This window comes from Miniopterus natalensis, chromosome 20, assembly GCF_054644295.1.
Source record: "Miniopterus natalensis isolate mMinNat1 chromosome 20, mMinNat1.hap1, whole genome shotgun sequence".
Lineage (NCBI taxonomy): Eukaryota > Metazoa > Chordata > Mammalia > Chiroptera > Miniopteridae > Miniopterus > Miniopterus natalensis.
In genome coordinates this window covers 16,874,974-16,901,320 of record NC_142100.1, presented here as the reverse complement: position 1 = coordinate 16,901,320, position 26,347 = coordinate 16,874,974, and the positions used below count along the sequence as shown (strand labels likewise).

At 42.1% G+C, this 26,347-nt stretch overlaps 1 protein-coding gene and 1 pseudogene across 6 annotated transcripts in view; one reads left to right on the top strand and one right to left on the bottom strand.

Annotated features, from left to right (window-relative positions):
• Nucleotides 1–4,151: 4,151 nt before the first annotated feature.
• CHEK2 (checkpoint kinase 2) overlaps nt 4,152–26,347 on the bottom strand; it is a 29,204-nt gene continuing 7,008 nt past the window's right edge. For 5 of the 6 annotated variants that reach the window (XM_016198622.2, XM_016198621.2, XM_016198619.2 and 2 more), the window contains 10 exons: nt 22,091–22,199; nt 20,167–20,220; nt 15,788–15,849; nt 14,163–14,262; nt 12,216–12,302; nt 11,242–11,405; nt 10,895–11,010; nt 9,778–9,863; nt 5,851–5,931; nt 4,152–5,025 (listed from right to left, as the gene is read on the bottom strand). In XM_016198622.2, the coding sequence (XP_016054108.2) occupies nt 4,939–5,025; nt 5,851–5,931; nt 9,778–9,863; nt 10,895–11,010; nt 11,242–11,405; nt 12,216–12,302; nt 14,163–14,262; nt 15,788–15,849; nt 20,167–20,220; nt 22,091–22,199 (946 nt within the window). In that variant the 3' untranslated portion in view covers nt 4,152–4,938. Of the gene's footprint in view, nt 5,026–5,850; nt 5,932–9,777; nt 9,864–10,894; nt 11,011–11,241; nt 11,406–12,215; nt 12,303–14,162; nt 14,263–15,787; nt 15,850–20,166; nt 20,221–22,090; nt 22,200–26,347 lie in introns of those variants that run through there. The other variant, XM_016198624.2, reaches the window with a different exon arrangement.
• On the top strand, nt 22,301–22,371 carry LOC148090804 (U6 spliceosomal RNA; annotated as a pseudogene).

Below are 26,347 nucleotides of genomic sequence, written 5' to 3'. Positions count from 1 at the left end.
GAAATAATCCAGATAAAGTGTGGACACCAATCCAAAAACGTACCAAGTAGTAATCGGTGACAAGACCTCTTAAGCAGTTTTGTTTAATGGTTAAAAACCAAGGGCTTATGAGAAGGGAAATCTCAGTTCAAGTCTTGCCTTCACCTGTTACAAACTGGGAAAACCTGAGTAAGTCACTTGACTGAGCCAGAGAGCCCTGACTTAATCTGCAAAGGAGAGACTGGCAGTAATGCCCCACGAAGTTGAGATGAGCTTTCAGAAGATGATGCATGTATGTCCCTGAGCACAATGCCTGGCACACACCAAGCTCTCCCAGCTTCACTGGTGTAACTCCAGCCTATCCTTCCAAAACTCCTAAAAGTTTAATGAAAAGGGCTCTGCTCCCAAACCCTGTGGTATAATTAGCTGGGAGGGGTTAACTCAACGCTGGAGCTGGAAAGACTGTTACTTCCCACATCTTTGCTTTCCATTCTCTGCCCCAAACCTCTCTGAAAACCCTAAACTTGGCAGAAAAACAGGAGCAGAGAATGTTTTCCCTAATAGGAAGGGAAAAAAAAGGAATCTCCAAGGGTCTCTTGGAGTTTGTAAATGGTTGAATTTATTAGTCTGGTCTTTTCCAGATACAAGTGACAAAAATAACTCAACCTGAAGTTAAAAGAAAAGGGGGGGAGGATATACTGAAAAGTCCTGGGGTAGTACCTCATTACGGGAATAACTAGATCCAGGTGCTCAAACAATTACCTGTCTCTCCGATCTCAGCTCCGCTTCCCTCTGTGATGGCTTCATTCTCACAGTTCTCTTCCCATAGTGTCCCATGCAGCTCCTAACTCATATCTGACCAGGAAAGCAAGAGCGGATCCCCAATAGTTCCCTCCAAAGTCTCAGAGTTGGCTTTCACTGCATCCATTTGGGTCACATGCCCTTGCCTGAGCCAATCACAACATTGGCCAGATTGGCTATATGGAGCTCCTCTAGGAACCAGGTGGGATCAACCCCTCCTGGAGGACATGGGGTGGGGGTAAGTGGGAGGAGGGATGCTTGCCCCAGAAAAACAGGGATGCAGTTAGCACAAGAAGCATCAGGTGCAGGACTAGCACAAATAAGAGCCGTCCACTGCACCGGCACCTAGGCACACAGCAGGTACACCACGAAGCAACATGCTTGTTCTTGAGAAGTGGCAGTTACTTCAGCCACTGGGAAATGCCCCTCTACCTCTGTTCCTACCACCCACCCTGGGCCTGGCATTTCTCAAATCTGCCTTGTCAAAGGCATCTCAATGATCTACCCATCTTGTGTGGCCTCCAAAAAGCTGAACAGATACTTCCCTGCTCAAGAACTTTGTATGGCTCCCTCTGGCTACTTTTGTGGCCCTCCCACCTATAATGATGGAAACCAACATTGATGGATCCCTTACCACCTACATGCCAGACACTTTAAATAGACCTTCTACCATTGAATCCCCATAAACAACATGAGGTCGGTACTCTTTAAATTTTATTTCACTATTGACAGTATTACAGATCTACAGATCTCTCCCATTTTCTCCCTTTTGCCCTCCTCCGCCCACCCCCCCACACACCCCCGCTCACCCCTGGCCTTCCCCATGCTATTGTGTCCAAGGATTATGCATATATGCATAAATGTTCTTTGCTTAAGCTCTTCCTCTCCCCTCTCCCACCCCTCCATTGAGATCTGTTATTCTGTTTTATGCATCCATACCTCTGGACCTATTTCGTTCGTCAGTTTGTTTTTTAGCTTCCACTTTTAAGTGACATCATGTAATACTTGTCTTTCTCTAACTGGCTTATTTCACTTAGTAAAATCATCTCCAGATCCATCCATGCTGTCACAAAGGGTAAGAGATCCTTCTTTTAACAGCTGCATAGTATTCCACTCATCTACTGATGGGCAACTTGGGCTGCTTCCAGATCTTAGCTATTGTAAATAACGCTGCTATGAACATAGGGGTGCATATATTCTTTCTTGGTGTTTCAGGATTCTTAGGATATATTCCAGAAGTGGGATCACTGGGTCAAAAGGCAGAACCATTTTTAATTTTTTGAGGAACTTCCATATTGTTCTCCACAGTAGCTGTGCCAGTCTGCATCCCCACCAACAATGTACTAGGGTTCCCTTTTCTCCACATCCTCACCAGCACTTGTTTGTTGATTCATTGATAGCAGCCATTCTGGCAGGTGTGGAGGTTGGTACTCTTATTGCACCCATTTTAAAGTAACCTGCCCAAAGCCAAAGTCAGGAAATGAAGAAAGCTCAGATTAGCACAGTATTGTTCCTACCACTAATGTCATCCATTTGTTTCATCCCCATTTGCTTAGTTTTCAAAGTCCTGCTATCATCTCCAGCTGGGTGGCCAGTGGAAAGAGCTCTACCAGGGAAAGAGCCCCCAGGGACCCCCTTCAGCTTCTATAGTGGGGGTCAGGCAGGCAGACACTTAGCTTTACCATCTCCCCCTTGCCCCATGATTTCATAGAACAGGGGGTTCTATGAAATCACCCCACAAAAAGTAAGAGTGAGGTTAGAAAGTGGATTGGGTGGCCCCAGATTAGCAGCTGATACCACTCCATTGATGAGTATATCATTTTCCTATGGCTGATGTAACAAATTGAGTGGCTTAAAACAACACACATTATCTTAGTTTCACTTGGCAAAAGTTAAGGTATAAGGAAGGACTGGTTCCTTCAGGAGGCTCTGAGGGGACAACCCATTTCCTTGCTTTTTTTTTCAGCTTCTAGTGGAAGCCTATATTCCTTGGCTCATGGCCTCTTTCTCCATTTTCAAAACACTTCATTCCATCTCTTCTATGTCACTCTGACTCCTCCTTTGTCCCCCTTAAAAAGAACACTGTAATGGCTTTGGGCCCACCCGGATAAGACAGGATAATCTGCCCATCTCAAGATCCCTAACTGCCATGTAAAGGAACATATTCAGAAATTCTGAGGATTATGATGAGGACATCTTTGGGGGCCATTATTCAGCTTACTATGGTAGGTATAATCTGAGGGAGGTAATACAAAGTGCTCTGGAAACAAAGAAGGGCTGACTGCCCCAGAGGGAAGAATGCCCTAAGAAACCATAGCCTTAACATTAAATATGCAAATGAGCTAAACCCCATCTAACTTGGCAATCTCAGCCCCATTCCTTTAAATATGAAAAACACCTAAATCCCCATCTAGTCTCCAGGCACCAAGCCAGCCAAGCCTCAGAAAGCTTGCACACCCTTCTAATGGAAATTACCGACTACTACCCTCCATTTCCTGGGCCAACAGCTGTGTACCCCTGACCTTGCCCTGGCTGGCTCACCAGTGGCATCTGAACCAAAGCACTCAATTTATGACATGGCCAGAAAGCTACAGTGTGGCCTAGCATGAACCCTCCAAAGTTACAAGAGAAGGAAATAGTGGGTCAATGAGACAAGAGGAAGCAGCCATTAGAACTATCTGGGGTCGTGATGACTCCCAGATCCAGCCATATACAACCTTGAAAACAAATCCCCTTTCCCATGAAGTAACTTGAGTGGGTTTCCTGTTCCTTGCAACCAAGGTGTCCCAACTTCCAGATCACAGGGCTGTACCCACCTATAATTTAACACTAACACTAAAGATTTAGACATCAGTATCTCTTGCGTTTTGTCAGTCAACATCTCTGAGTCTAAATATGGGAATAAGGAGATGAGGAACATTAGAGTCAGAAAGACCGGGTTGGGTCCCAGCTCTGACACTAACTAACCGTGTAACATTGGACAAATCACCTTAACTCCTTCAGCCTGGGTCCCTCACCTAAAACATAAGGGTGGTCAGAGGACCTAGCCCACAGAATCACTTTGAGGACTGGACAAGACCAACCAAGGGAAGGGCTTTACAAAGGGCCTCCTCGGTCACTGCTGGATCACCAGGACACACCCACATGCTTTAACTCCCATTTCTAAAACCCAAACATCTCTGAAAACTGAGTCACCCATAACTCATTTGACAGAAAAGACTGAACTTATATGCCTTAAAGTCTTCTCTATCCCTTTTACTGTGAATATCTGCTACAGAAATATTAATGCTTGGTTACAGGACTCTGCTGGGTATTACACATAATACAGTTGATGTGCCATGTCCCCTTCCTAAAATCAGGAAAACAATGGATTTTACAACTCATCTGGACCCAAGGTGGTCCTGTATCTTTTTATTATTGTGGTAAAATACACATAACAAAATTTAACATCTTAACCACTTTTTAAGCATACAGTTCAGTGGGATTAAGTATTCACACTGTTGTACAATCATCACCACCATCCATCTCCAGACCTCTTTTCATCTTGCAAAATAGAAACTAATTAAACAACTCCACACACCACCCCCCACCCCACTCCTAGCAACCACCATTCTACTTTCTCTGTGAGTTCAACTACTCTAGGTACCTCCTATAAGTGAAATCCTATAATATTTGACTTATTTCCCTGAGCATAACTGTGGACCTGTATCTTTATGAGGGTGAAGATGAGAATTTAAAACAGGCCCGTGGTATGTGCACCAAAGTACCTACTGTCTCAGGAGGACTTTGGCAGCCAGTCAGTCTCTACACACTCCACCCCAACCTTGCAGTGCCCTTTTCCCTGCAACTTTCTAAAGACCCTTTAGAATTTGTATGCGTCTCGCCCAGGCTGAGACCAAGGACGTATCTTGAGAAACCTGGCTGGCAACAGCCAAGGTAGAGTGTTAGACAAAAGGCACATGATTTCAAGTACACACACAAAAAGGCATGCAACTAAAGAGCGGATCAAGCCAAAGCACAAACCCCAGGATCCATTAGGTCTTGAACTGTGTATTGATGACTCTGGAAAAGCAGCTGTTCCCATAAAGAAAACACAAATACAAATAAAACGGCAGCAGAGTTCAAGAAGGTACATCTTTCACATTAAACCAGTGTTCATCAGACAGCAGCACATACAGCCAGGCACTTGGTGGTGCCAGCATCCTCCGGCTCCCCTTCATGGAGCCGCTTTCGACTAGTAGAAGGCTGGAAGGATGGAAAAGGGAGATATGTTCAAATAAAACCACTGGCTTCTTTAAGATTATCAAAGTTTCCCAGTACGCTCCCAGTAAATTTGGGGCATTTCATGTGAAACTTCTAGTACCAAGAATTACTGGTCATCCTCACTGACATCTGAATCCCCACATCTCCCAGATTCAAACATGCTCATCAAAATGACATTTTTCTCCGTGGCTTCCGATCGCTCAGTGATGTATACGGACAGTAAGCAGCACACCCAGCCTCCTCTTGGTCACCTTCTCCTAAATTATGAAGTTTAAAGAGGTGATGATGCCTTTCGCTGGGAGCCCTAAGTCTTGCTCTTTTATGGGAAGACAGTCTTTATTGCATCTTTGTTTTCCCATTTATAAAATTGTGAAGGGAGAGGGGGGAGAGGAGTGTTATCATTCACCAAAAGAAGGCAGGACAGGAATGAACAGATATTAACTTATACTTAACAAAGAACTTTGGAAAAGGAAAATTATAATCAATAAATCATCAACGACTCGCCCAAATTTTTCAACAAATTTCATTTTGAACCTCTAATACAGTCTTTTAATCTTGCCTTGCAGGAGACTTTTTGAATGACAATCCCTAGCTGTGCTCCTCTAATGCATTAAGCATACTATTTATTATTAAATCTTCTAAGGGTGCTAGAGCAGATCACGCTGAAACAAAGTATCTACTACATTATTCTTTTTTAAAAAAACATAATATTATACAATTGCTATCAAAGACACTATTCAAACTCATCACCCTCGCTCACTGGCTCTTTAAACTTAGGCTCCACTTAATGACCATCATCTGGAATACCTGGGCTGGGAACTGGGGTAGAGCCGTTGACTTATTTTCTTCCAAAAGCAAATTTTGAAATTTTCTCTTCATGTCCTCATCCTGTAAAGAAATGAAAACCATAAGTAGGCTATGTTTGAGGGAAGCCCCTGGAAACAGAGAAGTGGGCAAAGACGTCCGGTCTATCGACCGAGGGGCATGCTCTTGCTGAAGCTCTGGGAGAGGGAAGACCACGTGCCTTCCCAGAGCAGTCTAATCAGCACTGCTCAATCAACACTGGCTGAATCAAAACCACATGCTTAAGAGCTCTTGGCGGGTCAGAGAGAACCACAGACCTAAGTAGTCAGAAGGCTTTCAGAACCAGCATCCCAGATCCTGACAGAGATGGCAATCAGGAGGCCAGAGGCTGGGGCTCACTCCATGCAGCATCTGAGTGTTTCCAGGAGGTCACCCCCTCCCCCTGCCAACAACGAGGCCAGTTACTGGGGCCCTCCTAACAAACCAGCCCGGCACCCTGGGAAAATTCACCCAGCGAGTGCTGTACAAGTCGCCAGAAGGGACTTCAAGCCCACCCAGAGCTTGGGTCTAATAAGAAAGGAAGACACGTGAACAGGTCATAGCATTAAAAGTGTTTCTTGCTACTGGAAGAGGCGGCCTGGGGTAGGGGTAGGAAGTATACAGAGAACTCCCACCTCACCTCCCTGGATACACACTTCTACAGGGTTCGAGGATTTGCATCTGGTAGCACTGAGAGGTGGCCTGGTGCACCTCTCCCCACCTTCAGAAAGGTGAAACGTCATGACTAAGGATGTGGGCTTTGGGGCCAGCTGGAAGCCCAGCTCAGCCACTATAAGTAGTGTGTGCAGAATACACACCCAACGCTGCCTGATTGCAACGCTTGATGTACTTTCCAGCCCAACTCCCCCCACTTGGCATTCCTCCCACTAAGCCAAGTACACCACAGTGGGTGGGGGAAGGACATAGGAATGAAGGCCCCCAACATTCAGCAACTTTATGGCTATAGAAAAATTACACTGCTCGAGGATTCATTCACCTGTTCTATACCTAGTAGCTAGAATCACCTGCTTTCCACCACTGTTCACTGCATCACTCAGTGTGACTCCCCACTACCCATTCTGGATTCCACTGCACACTGTCCCTTGGGATCCCACTTCTCATGCAGTACCACTCTCAAAGGTCCATCCCTTATTTCTTCCTATACCCACTCACAGCCTCCATCAGAACTGCCCTCCTTGTCTTCCTCCCTGCCTGTCTACTTCACTCACCTGCCTTATCCATTCCATGAACAAATTTTCCTGAGCACCATTAGACGTCAGACACTGTAAAAGGCACAGTAGCTTCCATATCAGAGGGACTCAATCAATGTTGAAAATTCTGTCCCCCCACTGTTATGGACTGAAATGGGAGGCAGGGGCTTTAAAGAAGTAATTACAAGTTAAAATGAGGTTGTTAGGGTAGAGCCCTAATCCAATATGATTGGTGAACTCATAAGAATAGAAAAAGATATCAGGGATGTAAATACACAGAGAACAGACTGTGTTGGGACAGAAAGAAGCCAGCTACCTGCATGGCAAGGAGAGGCCCCAAGAGAAACCAAACCTGAAGGCACCCTAAAATTGGACTTCTAGCCTCCAGAACTGTGAAAAAATAAATTTCTGTTGTTTAATCCACCCAGTCTGTGGTATTTTGTTACTGCAGGCCTAAAAAACTAATATACCTATATCATCCCCAAGTGACTCGTTTTTTTAGACACCCTTTACACCATGTGAACCTGTGGAGACCTAAAGCCATGTGTAGTGGCTCCCTTTCATTCGAGGGATCCCCAATACTCTGCACCTCCTACTACCACATGTATCAATGTATCACAATGCTCTGTAGTGACTGTGGTCAGAGTTGGCCCCACCCAGATTGTCAGCTCCCCAAGGCAAGGACGTAAATCATTCTTCTTTGCATCCATAGTGCCCTAACAGTGCTTGACACATGAGCTCATTAACTGTCTTCTGAAAAAATAAATGCATGAAGAAATTTAACCACACTGAAACACCCCTCGTGTGGCAGCTCTTCAGTGCAGCCAAACAGAGGTGACCACAAGCCTATTTAGGCCTATATTTAAAACAAGTCATCAATTAGCAATACTATGTAAAGAGAGCTCTTTACCTTAACATATCACAGGTAGTAATGTGTATCTGTAAATACCCTTTCTTTGAAATGTCCACATGTATTCAAAAATACAAACTGTAATGTTCCTCAGAGGCAAGCAGGAAGGAATCCTCTATTTCAGGAAGTAAACATGAGGCAAAAAGTGGATCTAAAGGATGCTCCTAAAACTGGAGACTCGGCTAATGACAAAACAGACCAGAACTCAGATTCCCAGTGCTCAGTCCAATGCCAGACCCACAAAACCATTTGGTTTCTTCAAGAACACTGAATTTTCCCAAAATAAAACCTAAACTATCACTAGCAGATGATTTATGTGAGCAATCTGCATTCTTGTCTTCATTCAATGTTCACTCCACCTTTTGCTGAAAAACAAAATGTAGACAAAAGAGTATTCAAGTGAGACCCCTGCGGCTGGGTTGAACTTCACCTTTCCCTGGACTGTTAATAACAGTTTTCTTTTGAAACAAAAAAGTCCAAGAAAAATAGGCTATGCTTGCTCATAAATTTTGGACAGATGCACACCCTGTTCCCAGGCCTAACTAGGCAGCTCCATTTTTTTTTTCAAGACTAACACAGCTCCTTCTACTTCCACATCTGGCCCCCAATAGTTTCCCTATTAGGGCACATGAAAAGAGCCAAGAGACATGTTTTTCTTTTTCATCAAAATTAAATCCCCGCATGCAAAGGCACCCTTTGTTTCCAAATGCCTTTTTCTCCGGTGTCCTGCTATTTCAAATCTGTGTGGTCTATTAAGTGCTAAATCACCTGACAGATTTCTTCAGGGGGGGACTGCTGTTTCCAGGACAACATCCCAAACACATATATCTACTTTTTAAATTTTTCTTTTAAGGATTTGTTGTTCTCAACCTAAGCTGCCCTGAGCCAAACTGTTAGGTGTGGAGGATTAGCAGAGAGAGAAAAAATGGAGACAGTCTTCCCAGAGTCCCAGAAGCACAGCGCTGAGACTGGATGGTTAATTTCTCCACCCCACAGGAAACAGACCAAATGAAAGTTCACAGAAAGGCGTATGGCTGTGCTGAATGGAACTGCACTTAAGACCTGACATCCATCAGAAAACCTGCCCGATGCTGTAGCTAATTCCTAAACCAAAGATTACCCCAGCAAAGCCACAGAGGAGTTCCAACTATAGCAGCTGGAATGAGGTCAGCGCATAATCTAATGGCAGCCACAACTCCCAGCAGGGACACAGAGGTAATGCACACTTGAAATGCACAGGTGACAGTCTACACTAATGGCATGCTTCCTCTCCATGAACAAGTGGGACCCTTGATATCCAATTCCTTGGGCTTAAGAAATAGATTCTCCCCCAGGGAGGCTGCCCTCCCCCTCCAACCCCTTGCTTCCTTGATTTAAAGTTGAAGATGGCTGGAATGCAGCCCATCCCACCTGTTCGGGGTAGAGGGTTTGAGGAAAGAGGGGAACACAGCTCGGGCGACAGAGGTTCGCAGTTAGAACCACCTCTCAAAGGAACAACAGCCAAACTGCAGACCCAGGGAAGCCAAGTGGAACCAAGACAGGCCATGAAGTGAGCTTGTTCATCCAAGACCCACGAATCAAGTTAAAAAAGGTTGCGCCCAAACACCACGCAAAGACAAAGACACACACATACACACACCTAAAGCTTAATCTAAAACAGCTGCGTCATTAAACAGACCCAAAAGGCAAAGGTTTCCATCTTCTTCATCTCTCGGACACAGTTCAGGGCTGCCCTGTATTTTATGCTACAAGGCATTGACCCACACCCACCTGAAGCCACGGGTGTTTTAAAGCTTCTTCTGTCGTAAACCGTGCCTTTGGATCCACGACCAACAACTTCTTGATAAGGTCGAGAGCTAAAGCAATAAGAAAATTTGGTAAATCACAGTGAGAAGGGTAAATACATTCAATCAGCAATATTAGAATGTGCCAGAAGCACAGGCCAACATCCAAAAAGAAGAGAGAGGGGCTGAGGTCATCGAGGAGTCAGCAGGTATGGTGGGCAGCACCCCCTAATATAATATCACTCTCTGTATTCATCAGAGTGCTCTGAGCACACCAGGAATGACCACCTCTCTCTGCTCAGAAATCATAACCTCTTTCCTCTCTGACCCTCCTCTCATTGCTGGATGCAAGTTCAAACTAATTAAAGCTGAACTTCCACCCAGTTCTAAGACATTCAGGATACAGAGCCAGCTCTCCCTGAGACCCACAGATTGATGGTTCCTCAGGCCGGGAGAGGGTCCTGGAACTGCAGGCTTGGCAGACAGAAAGCTTGACGGCCAGCAACAAGTGGAGGCTGGCTTGTCTAGTGCAACAATATTATTCCTTAGACACTGACATTTAACACGATCATCTACATCTACGTTACATTATTTGTCATTTAGTTTTAGTTTCCTACTTTTTTCTTTGAGAATTACAAAGTTACACATTTAAATTCTTAAACACAAAGTAACTAATTACATTTACTCTTACGTGTTTACTTATTCAAAGGAAACCTTGTAACTAAAAGTTACTTACTATTTTGAACACTTAAATAGGTACCAGGTACTTGTGTATGTTACACTTAACCCTTACAAAAACACTTTAAGGTAGGGGTTTACTGTGTCCCCTTTACAAATAAAAATGGAGACTCAGAGAGTTTAAGCAACTTGCCTAAGGTCACATAGCTAGGAGTAGCAGACTCAGGACTTGAGTTGAGATCTGTGTGGCTTTGGAGCCTGTGCTCTTTAATACCTTCCGTTGCCTCTCAAACGGTGCAAAACAACAGGAAATAACAACAAAATTGACAGGAGAAAAACATAATGGAATTGGAAAAGAAACTCTCCCACCACAGCACACACACATGTCAGCAAACCATAAATTCTTAACCCTTTCGTATCCATACCCTTCTCTGAGACCTCTGCCCAGACTTCGGGAATGAAGTTGTATTTTCCACTGGTGATCTGATCCTTCAGTGACACTTGAGTCTTATGCTCAGAGAAAGGTGGATACCCACTAAGGCTTAATATTGGTAAAGAAAGAAAGGAAAAGAAATCAAGTGGCATTCTCAGTGGCATTTGGATATATAGATTTTTTTTTTTTTTTTTCAGTATAATGAAAAATTAGACTTTTCTGTAAATCAATGGTCAAAAAAAAGTGACCTAATTTAAACACAGCCCTCTACCTGGACACGTTTCTGATTTCACCTAATTAACTCCAACCAGACTCTGAAGCAATGAAAACCTTTCTTACCAAATAAAAAGAATAACTCCTAAACTCCAGCAGTCCACAGCACGGTTATATCCGGCAGTCCCAAAGGAATTAAGAACCTCAGGAGCCAAGTAGGTAGGGGTACCACATAAGGTTTTCATAAGAGAGGTCTCCCCCAATATCTTGGACTGCCCAAAATCAGTAATCTAAAATTAAAGACAAAAAGGAATCATTTTTAATGATAGAATAAAATAAAAAGATAAATATAATCTGCCAGTCCCAAAAGGCATGCAGGTTAGATCAGTTTCTATCCTACAGTTCATGTCTACTGTGAATCTGAAATCTATAAGTTTGTGTCTAATTTAAGGCAATTCTGAGCTTTGCAAGTTATTTAATTTTGCTTAAAATTCCTGAGCCAAGAAGCTTCAAGGCCCAGGCTTTTTTCCAACTTATCTGTGTTCTCTGTAACCTTACAAAAGGTTTATTACCCTTATCACAGACATTCCAGGATTCTTATTAGTTATGCATGGTTCTTCTTAGACCCGTGTCTTAACCTTGGCTGCACACTGGAATATCTGAGGAGCTTGGAAAAAACACTTACTCCTGGGTGTCACCTTCAGGGATCCTGAGGACCAGCCTGGATGTCATTTTATTTATTATTTATTTATTTATTTATTTATATTTTTTAAACAATAGGAGATTCCAAAATGAAGCCAGGTTTAGGAAGCATTGCCTCAGACAGAAAGGAGAAGATGGGATGTAATTCACTCATCCATTTAGACAGCCCTCCCTCCCTCTGAACACAAAAGTGGCTTGGCTTGTACACAGTGGAGCTCAACAAATGCTCATTAGAATCTGGATTGAAGCAATACTACCTGATCTGTAAAACTAATTGCTAAAAGTGGAAAGACCAAGTTCTCCACCTCTTTGTGCTCCTACTTTTCACTTGATGAATTAAAAAAGTCTCTGAACAGAAATCTACTGGAATGGCCACATACAGAACATACATTTCTTACCTTTATAAGACAGTCCTCTTTTTGAGATGAGAGGAGAACGTTCTCTGGCTTTAAATCCCGATGTATAATACCATTTTCATGAAGGTACTACACAGAAAGGGAGGCAAGACCTTAGATTTATGGAGTACACGTGTGAGTAGAGACAACACACACACATACACACAAACACACACGTCTTACATCTGGGTGAAACTGTAAGCCATGTTACTCATAAATATATTGCCCCAAATCATAGAAAACTCCTGGGTAAAGGGGTTAGTGTTTACAACTTGTTTTCAAGAAATCTTTAAAAAGTACAGAAATGAAAAAGGCAACTTATGATAGCAGGTGGACATTTTATTTCACTTTTCAAGATAAGTATCCTTTCAGTTTGGCAGAAACATAAGCTGTCAATTTCAATAATAAAAAAATATAAATGGGTGATATAAAACATTTTGAAGGCCATATTATAAAGTAAACCATAAAAATGCCACCAAAGTGATATATTTGCTTATTCCAACCCTGAGAATAATATTTTTAAAGGGAATCTGTAAAGTACATATTGTAAATTATTTGTTTAAATACTCAGAGTTAACAAATGCGTCGATGCAAAGAATTACTTAGCCTTCAAAAACTCTATGGTCTGAAATACAGATGCTCCTTGACTTACAATGGGGTTACATCCTGATAAACCCATCGTAAGTTGAAAATATCTTGTCAAAAAGCTTTTAATACACCTAACCTACAAAACATCATAGCTTAGCCTAAATGTGCTCAGAGCACTTGCATTTGTCAACAGTTGGGCAAAATCATCTAACACAATGAACACCCTGCAGAGTATCAGTTGCTTACCCTGGAGGTCATGTCTGTGGCTCCCTGCCACTGCCCAGCATCAAGAGAGTTTCCTACTGCATATCACTTGCCCAGGAAAACATCAAAATTCCAAACTGGAATGATGGTTTCTACTGAACCTTTATGACTTTTGCACCATCATAAAGTCAAAAAATCTTAAGTCAAACCACCTTAAGTTGGGGACCTGTAGTATGTTGATATGTACACTAAGTCATATTTCATTAATAAAATAATTTCCCAAGTGCACTAATCTGCACTCATTTCAGCTTAATATTCTTGATATAAGGGAGGGAATAAATCATTGAGAGAGTAAAGAACTGGTTAGCTGTTCATAGGCTTCAATTTTCTCTCCCTGGCTATCCCTCTGGCCTAGAGCAAAAATTCCTCTGAACACATGCACTGGGAATGGAACCTGGTGAAGCCCCAGGGAGGGCAAGCCCAGGTGGACCAGCCCCAGGAAAATGTCCCTCGATCCTCACTCAGTGCAAGAGCTGGTCCCAACCTCCGCATTTCCTGCAAGCATTTTCCTGCCCCATTTTCAAAGAAGAAACCTTAGCTGAGAATCACAACCAAATTTGGTTAGAGAAAGGCTGGTGTTCTTTGAAGTGGGCAGAATTGCCACCCGCTGTTCCTCCATGCAGCACTTTCATGGAATCAAGAGAAGGCAGTGCACATGCCTGCCCGCCCACCTGCGTTAACAGGATGCTGCATATGAAGGGGAGCAATCAGAGTGTCACAGTCACCCCCAACTTGCCAGCCTTGTCCTCTTACCTGCTCCTCTCATAAAGAGATAAGGGGGATTCTACAAGGGTCAGGCAGAAGCAGAGATCAATGCTCCTCCACAGGTGCCTCCAAGCGAAAGAGAAGACCCATGGGACCATGTTTTTATTTATTTAACTCCCTTTCTTTCTCTCTCTCAAACTTCACAGCAAGAGCTTTCTCATCTGAGTCAAAGGGGGGGATGTTTTTGCCAAGAACAGAACAAACAACACACACACACACACACACACACACACACTCTGTTCTCCAAGTTTTCATCCATCCATGCCTCACTTTCTAATTCAGAGAGTAATTCACCTACAAGAAAAGTTGCCATAAGCACTGTGGGCTTCCTACCTGTACAGCCAGGAGCATCTGGTAAAAATAGAGTTTGCACGTAGCTTCTTTCAGGCGTCTGTTCCCCACCACCCTGTCAAACAGCTCGCCTCCTTCCATCCTGAAACACATAGGCATAGTGGGGGTTTGTGCCTGGAGGGAAACTCACTTGGGTGGACAATAACACAAACAAAACACAGTCATTAAGACAAGCCATATTTATTGACTTTGATTGTAAATCAATTAGGTAATAAGCTTCATCCATAACGAAGATGTCCCCAGAGGAAACTAAGAACAAGGGAATATGGGAAGACAATGCAGTGGGCATTGGAGACACTTGGGGAGCTTTAAAACTGACTCAGTGGATCGGAGGCAGAGCCCAGGAGTGTGCATTTTAATCACACTCTCCAGAGGATTCTGAGACTGGTATAGGGCAGCAAGCAAGAGTATATAATCGGATAATCAAAGGACTAAACCCCAACTCCACAACTTCCCCACTGGGGGCGCTTTGGGCAAGTTAGGTAACCTCTCTGATCTTGTTTCTGCCTCTTAAAAACAGGGGGATGATCCCACCAAATACTTTGACAGCTGTTGAAAAACTTAAGAGATAATTGATGTAGACGGCACAGTGCAGATGTTTGGCAAGGTTACTCAATCCCTCTGCACTTGTTTCCTGTGCTGTAAAGTGGGGCTAAAAGTAGTTACCCACCAGTAACTTGTAAGTAACCTGATGACTTATGAAGAAGGTTAAATGACTCAATCCATGTAAAGTGCTTACAGCAGTACTTGGCTCAGAGAAAGTGCTTAATTAGTATCAATTATTGTATTATTATTTACTATTATTAAACTGTTTTAACTAGGCCCAGTCAGGTACCATTCTCCTTGTTAACAGCAACAGATATTCCCTCCAGCCCCACAAGGGCTGTCCAGTTTCTCCTAATGCTTTGATCAGGACGGTTGTTTACTGTATAATCTTAACAGACAACCTGCATAGCCAGTGTTTGCCACTCGGGAAGCAAAGCCTTGCCTGTCTGCCCCAACAGCCGCTCCCAGAAACATGACATATTTATGCAGGAATGGACATCAGGCAGGCTTCTTCCAGGAATGAGACAGAAAATTATTTTGGTCATACCAAATAAAACAGGACTCTATCGCCACTGAAATAAACCAGCACCTTGAAGACGCTCAGGTGTCTCCATGCAACCTGGTACTATGATCCCGAGCAGTTAAGTCCATCAAGGCAGGTATTTCAGAGTAATAACATCCACCTGTGGCTGAGGACCTACGTGTGCCAGGTGCTCTGCTGGGGGCTTTCTGCCCTTCACAGTATTTATTCCTTATGACTCTGCAAATGGGGAATCATTAGTACCCCATTTAACACCAGGTGAAGTCAACTAACAGTGAGCAGTCAGCTAGTCACCAGCAGAGTGTGGTTCAAACCCAGGCCTCAGATCCAGGGCTGGAGCGTCTACCTGCCTTTGGAAATACTGGAAGGGTTTCAGATGTGATACTAAGCCCCTCACGCACTTTGTGGGCCCCACGACCACACACATAGGTTGAGCGTCCCCAGGATGAGAAACACAAGCCAGCATTAGTCTTTCAATAAGGATTTAAATGGAAACAAATAAAAAAAGCTTACTACTTACAGTTCCAAAACAATATAAAAATCTTCAGCATCAAAAAAGTCTTTAATCTTGATGATACAAGGCTAAAAGAGGGGGGGAAAGGAAAAGTAGTGAGAAGCCCACAAGAGGAAAACCACAAGAGTAGGACTCGCAGCATCTGCCCAGAGGGTCAGGGAGGCCAAGACCAGGCCTTTGGCCCCGACCTGGGACACTGTGAAGTTCATGCAGAGAAGGCAGAAAAGAATGAATCTGGCTCCTCAGTGTGAATGTAAAAGAAACTCGCCACCCCACCAAGTTGGCGAGGGACCGGTTCACGTCTCACACATAAGGATGGCACCAAGGAAGGCTGGGGGGTTTCCTCCCAGCCCTCCTCACTGTCCCAGAGCCTACTCAAGGACTTCTCATAACCTGGAGGAGCCCAACAAATAGCACGAATGTATCGAGGCCGGGTGGGTGCCGGCCATCCTGCCAGACAACGGGCTATCCAGCTCTGCGTGACTGCAACCACAGGGGAGCGGGAACCCCATGTGACAAGATCCTCCCATTTCTCAAGGGAAGAGGAAAATTGAAATTCCAGTTTCATAAGAACGCTAAATCACATCTACGGGGTGAGGGAGACACACACAAATGGCTGGCAAGTTTTTGATTCTGATCAATGCAGGAGGCATAGAACATTAAAGAACAGTATTGTATAGTGTAAATGCATATTTATAGTATGACTTTTATGCTTGGAAAACAAACCTCTTGTTTTTAACAGAAAAAGGACAGGCAATAAAGCTCAGTGGTTAGGGTAAGTAAAAGCTGTGGTATCTATCAGGGACACCCCCTACTCCCCAGCAAAGAGGACTCTGATTGTATCAGAACAAAGGGGAGAGAGCTATAAGATTTTTAGATTTTAGATTTAAGAGTAGCAAAATTCACCAGAGCAATCTTCCTACAAAGCAAATTTCACCACATCAGTCACTCTGATTAAAATCCCCCGAGGGGTACCTTCCCATGGTGAACTATTACACAGCAGTGAATGACCACTGTGTAATCTTGGAAACACAACGTCGAGAGGAAAAGGCAAGTCACGAGAAGCGTCAAAGAGCATGAAGTACTTCCGTGAAAACTCATGTTTTCATTCTTAAGTGGCAAATCCAAAGGTGTTCACCTTACCGGTTTGCTTTATAATTTACATGTACTACTTTACATGTGTCAAATATTACAAAATATTTAAAGGAAGGAAGGGAGGAGAGCACCCAGAGGGAAGGGAGGAGGTGGGAAGGCAGACTCGAAGAAAATTGTTGGCTCTGTGCTGCCTGGAGGCTAAAATCCCACCCACCACCCAGCCTCATCTCCTGCTTCAGGTCCCACACCCCCTCTTCTCCAGGCCACCAAACTCGGCAGTCACCCCAGAGTCCTTGCGCTCTTTCCCGGTGTCACACCCCTGCCTGGTGATCCAGCCCTCTGGGCACACTTGGCCTCAGGCCTCAGGCCCCAGCTAAAAATATCCCCCGCACAACCCACGCACACATCCAGCAGCGGTCAGAATCCGTGGCCCACGCTGCATCCTCAGCAGCTGACTCCCCACCAGGCCGGACGCTCCGGGAGGGCAGACAAAGGAAACTCACACAGAGCACAGGCTCTGCATGGGTGAGTCAAGTTATCGATCTTTCTAGGACCAACACTCAGCATAGCAGTAGGCACACGGGAGACACGCACAGGCCGCCCGATTAATACCAATAACGTCAGTATCAGATACGCCGCCCGCTGATGCTAGACTGCCAGCCAGTTCGGTCATGGAACGTGTGGCCATGGGCATCAGGCTGACAGCAAACAGTTCCACCACTCCTTACCTACAATCACAGTATACTCAGCTCTGCGGGAACATTTGTTATTGTCACAGTAATGAAAACACTGAATATGGGCTGCAGTATGATTAAGGGGACTAGAAAGGACAGATAAAATTCTCACGTAGCCCGGCCGGGCGTGGCTCAGGGGTTTAAGGGTTGAGACCTAGGATCCAGGCGATCAGGGTTCGATTCCCGGTCAGGGCACATGCCCCGGTTGTGGGCTTGATCAATGACTCTCTCATCATTGATGTATCTCTCTCTCTTCCTCTCCTTTCCTCTCTCTGAAATCAATAAAGATATATTTAAAAAAAAAAAAAAAAATTCTCATGTAACCATCACAGGAAAGCAACATGCTACCGAAAATAAACCGAGACAGCAGTCTAAGTATATTACGTAGGAATATGGAGGTAAATTCTTTTTGAAGAGTTTTGAAATGTTTGCAGAGAAGGAGATTAGGAGAGATGAGCACCTGCTGCTTGCATAATAAACCTTTTAGCACTCTTTAGGTTATATGCCTGTGGTGTCTTGACAAAATAAAAAGGAGAACATGGAAAAAGAAGAGATTAAAGGGAAAAATGAGAACTTCTTGGTTCCGCTTGGCTTCCTAACAGGCAGTACCCACCTGGGAATGGGTGTAGCTGGAAGCTGATAAAGCATAAAGCGGTGCCCAGGGTCACTGGCTGGAGCTGGCACAGCTGAAAGTGTATCTCAGGAACCAGAGGCTACTAGGTCGAGAGAGAGAAGTTTGTTTTGTTTTTTAAATATATTTTTATTGATTTCAGAGAGAGGAAGGGAGAAGAAGACAGAGAGTCAGAAACATCAATGATGAGAGTCATTGATCCGCTGCCTCCTGGATGCCCCCAACTAGGGATTGACCCTGCAGCCCCGGCATGTGCCCCGACCGGGAATCGAACCGCGATCTCCTGGATCCTAGGTCGATGCTCAACCGCTGGCCGGGCAGACAGAGAGAAGTTTAAGGAATCACGGATCTCTATCATTCCCCAAGTGTGTTCTCTGTGCTGAAAGCTGTACAAGCACATCTCATTTCATTCTCACACCGACCTCTGAGGTAAGTATCTTTATTCCCTCCACTGTACAGATGAGGTTCAGAGGAAGGCTCTGAAAAGCAAAATGACCTTCTCAGAGCCAGGTGGCAGAGAGGAGACGGAATCCCAGGTCTGTCTCTCCACCAGGCTGAAGCCACAGGAGAAGAGGGATGGCTGAGTCCATGTGTGCTCAATGCCTGACACAATACGTCTAACAACTGAGTGAATCAGTGTCTGACTCCAAAGGCCAGGCTCTACTGGGCTACCAGGCTCTACCCATTGTTCTGAAAACGAACTCATGAGCCCCTATTTAATTCCCAAGGGCTTCCAAATGCCCTTGTACATTGCCAAGTAATATCTCCAAGGACATTTTTAGGGTTCTAAATTTCTCTCGACTACAATGGACATGGGATCTATATAAATGTTATGTTTGGGGATCCTTCAACATCAGAAAATTCTCTGAGCATTCAAAGTATTTATCTTAGGGGTATGTTTGAGACAATCCCACCCCAGAAAATTAGAGGGCTCCTCTCTTTAACAAGAGATTCCAGATGCCTTGGAAAAAGGAGAGTTCAGAGAAGAGAAAGGAGTGGCAAGGGAATTAGAAGAAAGCCAAGCAGGAGGGTCAACCATTTGGATTCTCACCGGTTTTCAGATCTACCCGTGAGTTCGAAAGGAACCAGTTGAATGGCTGGGTCAATGACAGTGATTCTGTAAGTTTCTATTTGTAGAGGAGGTGAGAGAAAAGAGAAGAAATCTTTTTGTTGCCTGAAGGTTAAAATAAGATCATCCTTAGCTGGACAGACTGGGAGGTCTTGTTTCAAGTTTAACTCCAGTACCCAGCTAGCTTATGACTTCATGGAGGCTCATGAATTAATGAAGAAATAGAAAGAACAAAATAAAGAAAGATGGGATCAGTCCCATAACTCTAACTTCTCTTCTTACATCTTTAAAGTTAGACACTTTCCATTGTAACAAGGTCATCAGTGCACAAAAAAAGATAGGAACTATTAACACTGACGCCATTTAATCAGATTTAAACACAAGTTGTTGTCAACCATATTGGATACCCTTGAATATGTTTTATTTACTCCAACTGAGATAAATGGAAACCAGCACTATCAAAAGGTATTTAGAGGTGTTAAAACTTCAGGTGTAATCAAACCAAATTTACTGAATTAGCATTGTCTTCCCAAACATAATCAGTTGATAAAGTCCGTATGGGATATAAAATTTAGGAGATTGACTATGTTTCCTGTTAAGAACTAAATCAGTACAAATATCACATAATTACTTAACTATGAAATCATTACACAGTATTGTCCTTTCAAAAGTTCAGGGTAAAGCTCTTTACAGCTAAATGACAACACACGAATGCATGCATGTGTATACACATGTACACACACAATTAAGGAACTCAGGTTAATACCAGCTTTATTACATTTAAATGTTTTGCACTCCTCCCGTATTTTGAGATAAATGATTTTAAATATGGGCCATATTTGACAACAATACTTACATGATTTAATTTTTTCAAAATTTCAATTTCTGTTTCAACATTTCGAGCCGGATCCTTTGATAAATAAAATAACATTAGAGTTTATTAATAATAATAATAATAGCCAATATTTAGAAAATGTTTACAGTTAAACTTAGTTGAGTAATGGTTGCCTAGTTCCAAACCCAGCCCTACTCAGATAGAATAATCAAAGCCTAGGAGTGAATGATTTAAACAACTCACTTAAAATCACTGTTAAGTGCATGGCAAGTAAGAAGCATTCAATAAATGACCAGGCTTTTATGCCAACCTCTTTATTTAAAAGGGTCATGTCACATAAGCCTCATAATCCTCAAGTGAACAAGGTTCTATAATAATCCACATTTTAAAGATGGAACAACTGAGGCTCAGAGAAAGGAAGCCACTTGCTCCAGTTCCCACAACCAAAAACAAGTATTTCCACTGTCTCATGCTTATCTGCTAAATTCTTCTTGTCTCATTAGCTGTGGAATTGTTGGCAGTCACAAAAATCATTTAAAAACAAAACCACTAACAAAAATGTTATTTAATTGAACTATATGAAGAAACTGTCAAGTCAAATATCTCATAATAGAGCAGACACAGGTTTCAATTTCAACTGCAAGCTGACATGTTTATTGAGACTCTTAACTAGAGGAAGCTTCAGGGTACTGGAGTTGTTCTCAATTACAATTCCAAAAGGATGAATCGAGTGTTACTCAACCTCATGGACTACACCCTCCGAAAGCACAGAGGATATAGAGTTACATATTTATGTAAAATGGACTTCAGCTAAGAAACCCAGATGTTTAATTTTAAAAGCCTGCCTCTTCCTGTAAGCCGTTAAACTCATTACTAAGTCAGGGTGTGCTATGATGATAGAGGTCTAAGAGAGTTCAAAATGATTTGAAAGATGAAATTAAGAACTAAAATTTTGCTGCAAGTCATTAAGAATCTGGTAGGTATTTTCTTTCTCCACAAATGGGAAACAAATCCAGAATCACAAGGGAAAAGATCTATAACAAAGTGAACACAGAAAGGAAATTCCTCTTGCCATGTGAGAATGGCATTGTCTTAGGGGGGAAAAAATTGATTTTTAAAGAATGTTAAAGTATAATAGCCAGAAACAGCTGGTCACAGAGGAAACAAGATTACCGGTCACATTTTACATTACTTTGTTGAGTCGTGTTGAAAGTCCAATACATTTGGCTATTTCATTCATGCAGTAAAAGTGTATTACATAAAATGTAATAAAATGAATGGCTAGTATATAAAGAGACTATTAAAATAATTTAATTAAGATTGTAAAAATCTATAACCACTAAGATATTTATTGCCACATTACCAGAAGAACAAAAAATTGGAAATTATCTAAATGATCAACCAGAGAAATGGTTGAATTAATTATGATAAACTCAATAAAATAGAGACTTGACCATCAAAAAGGATATATTAGGGAAAAGTTTATGTATGCATTAATGCTTGTATGGAAAAGCAGAATACAAAATTGTATATACAATGTGATTTCAACCATCTAAAAACATGAATTCATATGAACAAAGACTAGAAAGGAAAAAGAAAACTGAAAACAGCTGTGGGGCTACAGTGGTGGGAATATGGCTGGAATTTTTTTCCCCCTAATTTTCTTTCATTTATTGTAAAAACAGTCTTGTGATAACTTAGAAGGGAAAAAAATCCAACTTCCTGATAGTACATTATTATATACAACCAATTATTTTTTGGAACCAAATTAATCTATAAATTTCTAGATTAGTTGAATACACTAAAGAGTTTTCAACATTCTTTGATACAAAGTCACATACCTGAGCAGTAAATTCTTCCTGACATTGAAAATCACCACTCCAAAATTATTCTGGGAAATTAAGAAGTGTTAAGAACTGCTGAGCAGCCAAACACAGGTACTTACTGCCTCTTTCTCGGAGCCAATAGCAAACTTCCTTTTGCTGATGATCTTTATGGCTACTTTCTTACATGTTTTCCTCTCAAAAGCTAGCTTCACCTCACCACAGGCACCACTAAGGGGGAAAAACATAGAAAGTGATTGTCAGAAAGTTTTTAATCAGGAGACCCACCACTCCCAAGTTGGCCTCAACTATTGCAAGATAAAGGCGGTCCAGTGCTCACTTCGGCAGCACACATACTAAAAACTTGGAACAATACAGAGAGCATTAGCATGGCCCCTGCACATGTTCTCTCCCTCCCCCCCATGTGCGCACATACACAAGCAGTCAATACACATCTTTCCATTGTCCCTGTTAGTAGAGAACAGGGTGAAACCTCACCAACCTAACATGTCAAAGGCCTAAGTGAATGTGGACCGGGGTCAGCTCCAAATTCCACCTTTTAAGCTGATACAGGCCTGTCTGCCTGTCACTCCACATGGTAAACTTCTCATAAAGACACTAAGAAAAACTAAGAACAAACAGAAATGACTTATCCCAGAAACATCAAACAAAACAGAGTCCTAGTCAAAAATGAGTGCCTGAAACGAGTTACAGCAAACAGTATTTGCAAATTAATTACTTTCATAGATGCATTTCTTTCTTTGTTTTCAAAGAAAGTGCATAAGCAGTTGATGCCATGAAGTGCACCCTAAATAATATCACAATACCTAAGAAGCCAAAGGTATTACACAATTAACCTGCTTGCAGCAAACTCAAAAATTTGCAATTAATTGCGATACTATAATAGAGAAGAAATGCTAACCTAGGGTAGTTAATCCTATGTAGGCTCTGTTCGCCAAAGCTTGGGTCAGCCCAAGGTCATGCCTACTTAACCTGGTTGAAGTAGACCATTATAACTATTACAGGTTTTGGGGTGGTGTAAAGGGTCTGCCAAGACATCTTTTTTTATTGTGTATTGTGTATATACATAACATAAAATTTACCATTGTAATCATTTTAAAGTGTACAATTCGGTGGCATTAAGTACATCTATAATGTACAACCATCACCCCTATCTAGCTCCAGAATATTTTCATCAGCCCAAACAGAAACCCCATACACACAAAGTATTCACTCTCCCATTCCGCCCTGCTCCCAGACCCTGGCAACCACTCATCTGCCTTTTGTCCACGAATTTGCTTATTTTGAATATCTCATTAACAATAGAATCATACAATATGTAGCTTTTTGTGACTGGCTTCTTTCACCTGGCATGTTTTCAAGGTTCATCCATGCTGTGGCATGTATCAGTATTTCATTCCTTTTTATAGCTAAATAATATTTGACTGTATCAATATATCACATTTGTTTATCCACTCACTTGTTGATGGACCCTTGGGTGGTTTCCACCTCTTGGCTATTGTGAATAGAACTGAAATGAAGATCCATGCACATGTTTTTGTTTGAACACCTGTTTTCAATCGAGGGGGGGAATATACCTACAAAGGGAGCTGCTGGGTCATGTGGTAATTCTATGTTTAACATTTTGAGAAACCACCAAATTATTTCCCCCAGTGGCTGCACCATTTTACATTTCCCACCAGCAGTGGATGGGGGAGTTCCAATTTCACCACATCCTCACAAACACTTACTATTTTCCATTTCTTTATCATGGCCATCCTCGTCAGTGTGAAGTGGTATCTCAGTGTGGTTTTGGTTTGCATTTCCCTAATGACTAATGATGCTAAACATCTTCTCATGTGGCTTTTGCTCATTTGTATATCTTCTTTGGAGAAACATCTACTTACATCCTTTGCCCATTTTTATATTGGGTTACCTTTTTGTTGTTTAGTTGTTAAGAGTGCTCTACTCTGGATACAAGATCCTAATGAAATATGACTTGTAAATATTCTCTCATTCTGTGAGTTGTGTTTCAATCTCCTGACAGTCTTTTGATGCTCAAAGTTCTTAAATTTGGTGAAATCTATCTATTTTTTCTGTTGTTGCATATGCTTTTGGTGCCACATTTAAGTAACCACTGCCAAATCAAAGGCCATGAAGAGGTGTCCCTATGTTTTCTTCTTACAGTTTTATAGTTTTACCTCTTACATTTAGCTTTTTTGTTTCATTTTGAGTTAATTTTTGCATATGGTATAAGAATAGTCCATGTAACCATTACTTTTTCAAATGCTCAAAGCATTTTCCAATTCCCCTTCTGCTGATAAGTCACCTTTTGCCTGAGAAATCTTCCCTGAGTCCAGTGGGATGTCTGACAGTACAACATCCACTGCTAGAATGATGGGCGGACATGTAAAATTAAGCTAATCAGGGTTTCCCTGGACTCAAATGCTGATGCTGATGCTGTGGTTTCTAGAAGAAAGAAAACATGAACGTGGAGCTTCTGGGAGCCATTTTTCCTGCCACACAGAGAGAGCAATTCTGTGAGGGCAACAAAGAGTAGCTGAATCAGAAGATGAAGCCAGAGCCCTGGCAACACCGTGGCAGCCCTTAGATCTAGCCACAGACAAAGCCAAATAGATAATCAGAACTCAAAGAACGAAATAAAGCTCAAAGGCCTCCTGGCCCAGCCATGCCTGAAGTAAGCTGTGCCCCTGTATTTCCCAGTTATAAGAGCCAATAAATTTGCTGTTTTTTTAGAGAGAGATGGATCTCTTTGTTGTTCCACTTATTTATGCATTCAATGGCTGATTCTTGTATGTGCCCTGAGCAGGGCTCAAACCCACAACCTTAGCATATCAGGACGATGCTCTAACCAACTGAGCTAGGTGGCCAGGGCCACAAGAGCCAATCAATGTCTTAACTGACTCATTTAAGTTTCTGTCACCTGCTACAAGTTCAAGGATTTGTACTGAATCTTCCCTTAGAAAATATAGAATCCCACATATTTCTTAAGGGTTAGCACAAATTTGGCTATTAGCTTCCGAGTAGACAATGCAAATATGAAAACATAATGAGTTACTCAATTTAATGTCCATAAACTAAAATATCTCACTTAGATGGCCATATAGAATACACTGTGCTTGATTCTATGTGGCAGGAATATGGGTGACTATTTCCTTTTATTTTCACGTTAGTAAAAATATCAATAGGTAGAAAGGTCTTTGGGAGCAGGGAAGGAAAGGTAGGGTGAAGGACACTGGAATACGGTAAAGGTGTCTTGAATACCTTCCCTAAGGAAGCGGTTCTCTAAGCATGATCAGGCAACCCCTAAAGGACCCTAAAGACTTTCTCGTGGTCCACAAAGTCAAAATTATTTTCGGAATAATACTGAGATAAGACATTATTTGCCTTTTTCATTCTCATTCTCTCATAAGTATATAGTTCCCCAGAGGCTACGTGGCATATATTAAAACAGACCAAATAAAGAAATTATCAGGATGTAGCCATCTTCTAGTAAGCTAGATGTAGATAGCAAGAAGACCTGCAAAACTGTGAAACAATGCCCTTCTCATTAATCTTTTTGAAAATAATTCTTTTTCATTTAAATGTTGTTTATATTAACATAAACGTGTTTATTTTTTTAAAGAATATTAACATGTCTCCATTTTAATTTCTAATACAGTAAATATCAATAGATTGAAGCCTCATGAACAAAAGCTCTTTGGGGTCCTCAGTAATTTTTAAGACTAGAAGGGGTCCAGAGACCAAATATTTTGAGAACTTTGCCCTATTCAATGATCAGTTTCATTTCACTTCCCAAGATGTCACAAGTTCTGACGGGGCAAAAATACAGTAAACATTTCTGTTTTAGAAGGTGATAAAATGTTCTAAAATTGATTATGCGAAAGGTTTCACAACTCTGAATATATTTAAAAATCACTAAATTGTCCTTTAAATGTATGAACTGTATGGTACGTGAATTATATCTCACTAAAACTCCTTTTAAAAAGTTATTGCAGATAAAATGTATAAGGACAAAGTATTAATTTCAATTGATGATTATTAAGTAAATCAATAACTAACACACCTATTACACATCAGTGGCCTATAAATATGTTAGGCATAGATAATGAGTGTTATAAAACCAGGAACGAGCCTGGCTGCCAGTTCGATTCCCAGTCAGGGCACATAGCTGGATTGTGGGTTTGATCCCCAGTTGGGGAGCGTACAGAAGGCAACCGATTGATGTTTCTCTCTCACATTCATGTTTCTCTCTCTCTCTCTCCCTTCCTGTCTCTAAGCATGTAAAAAATAATAATAAAACCAGGAACAAAAAACTAAGCAATAGAAAAAAATTACGTACAATTTCCTTAAGAAGA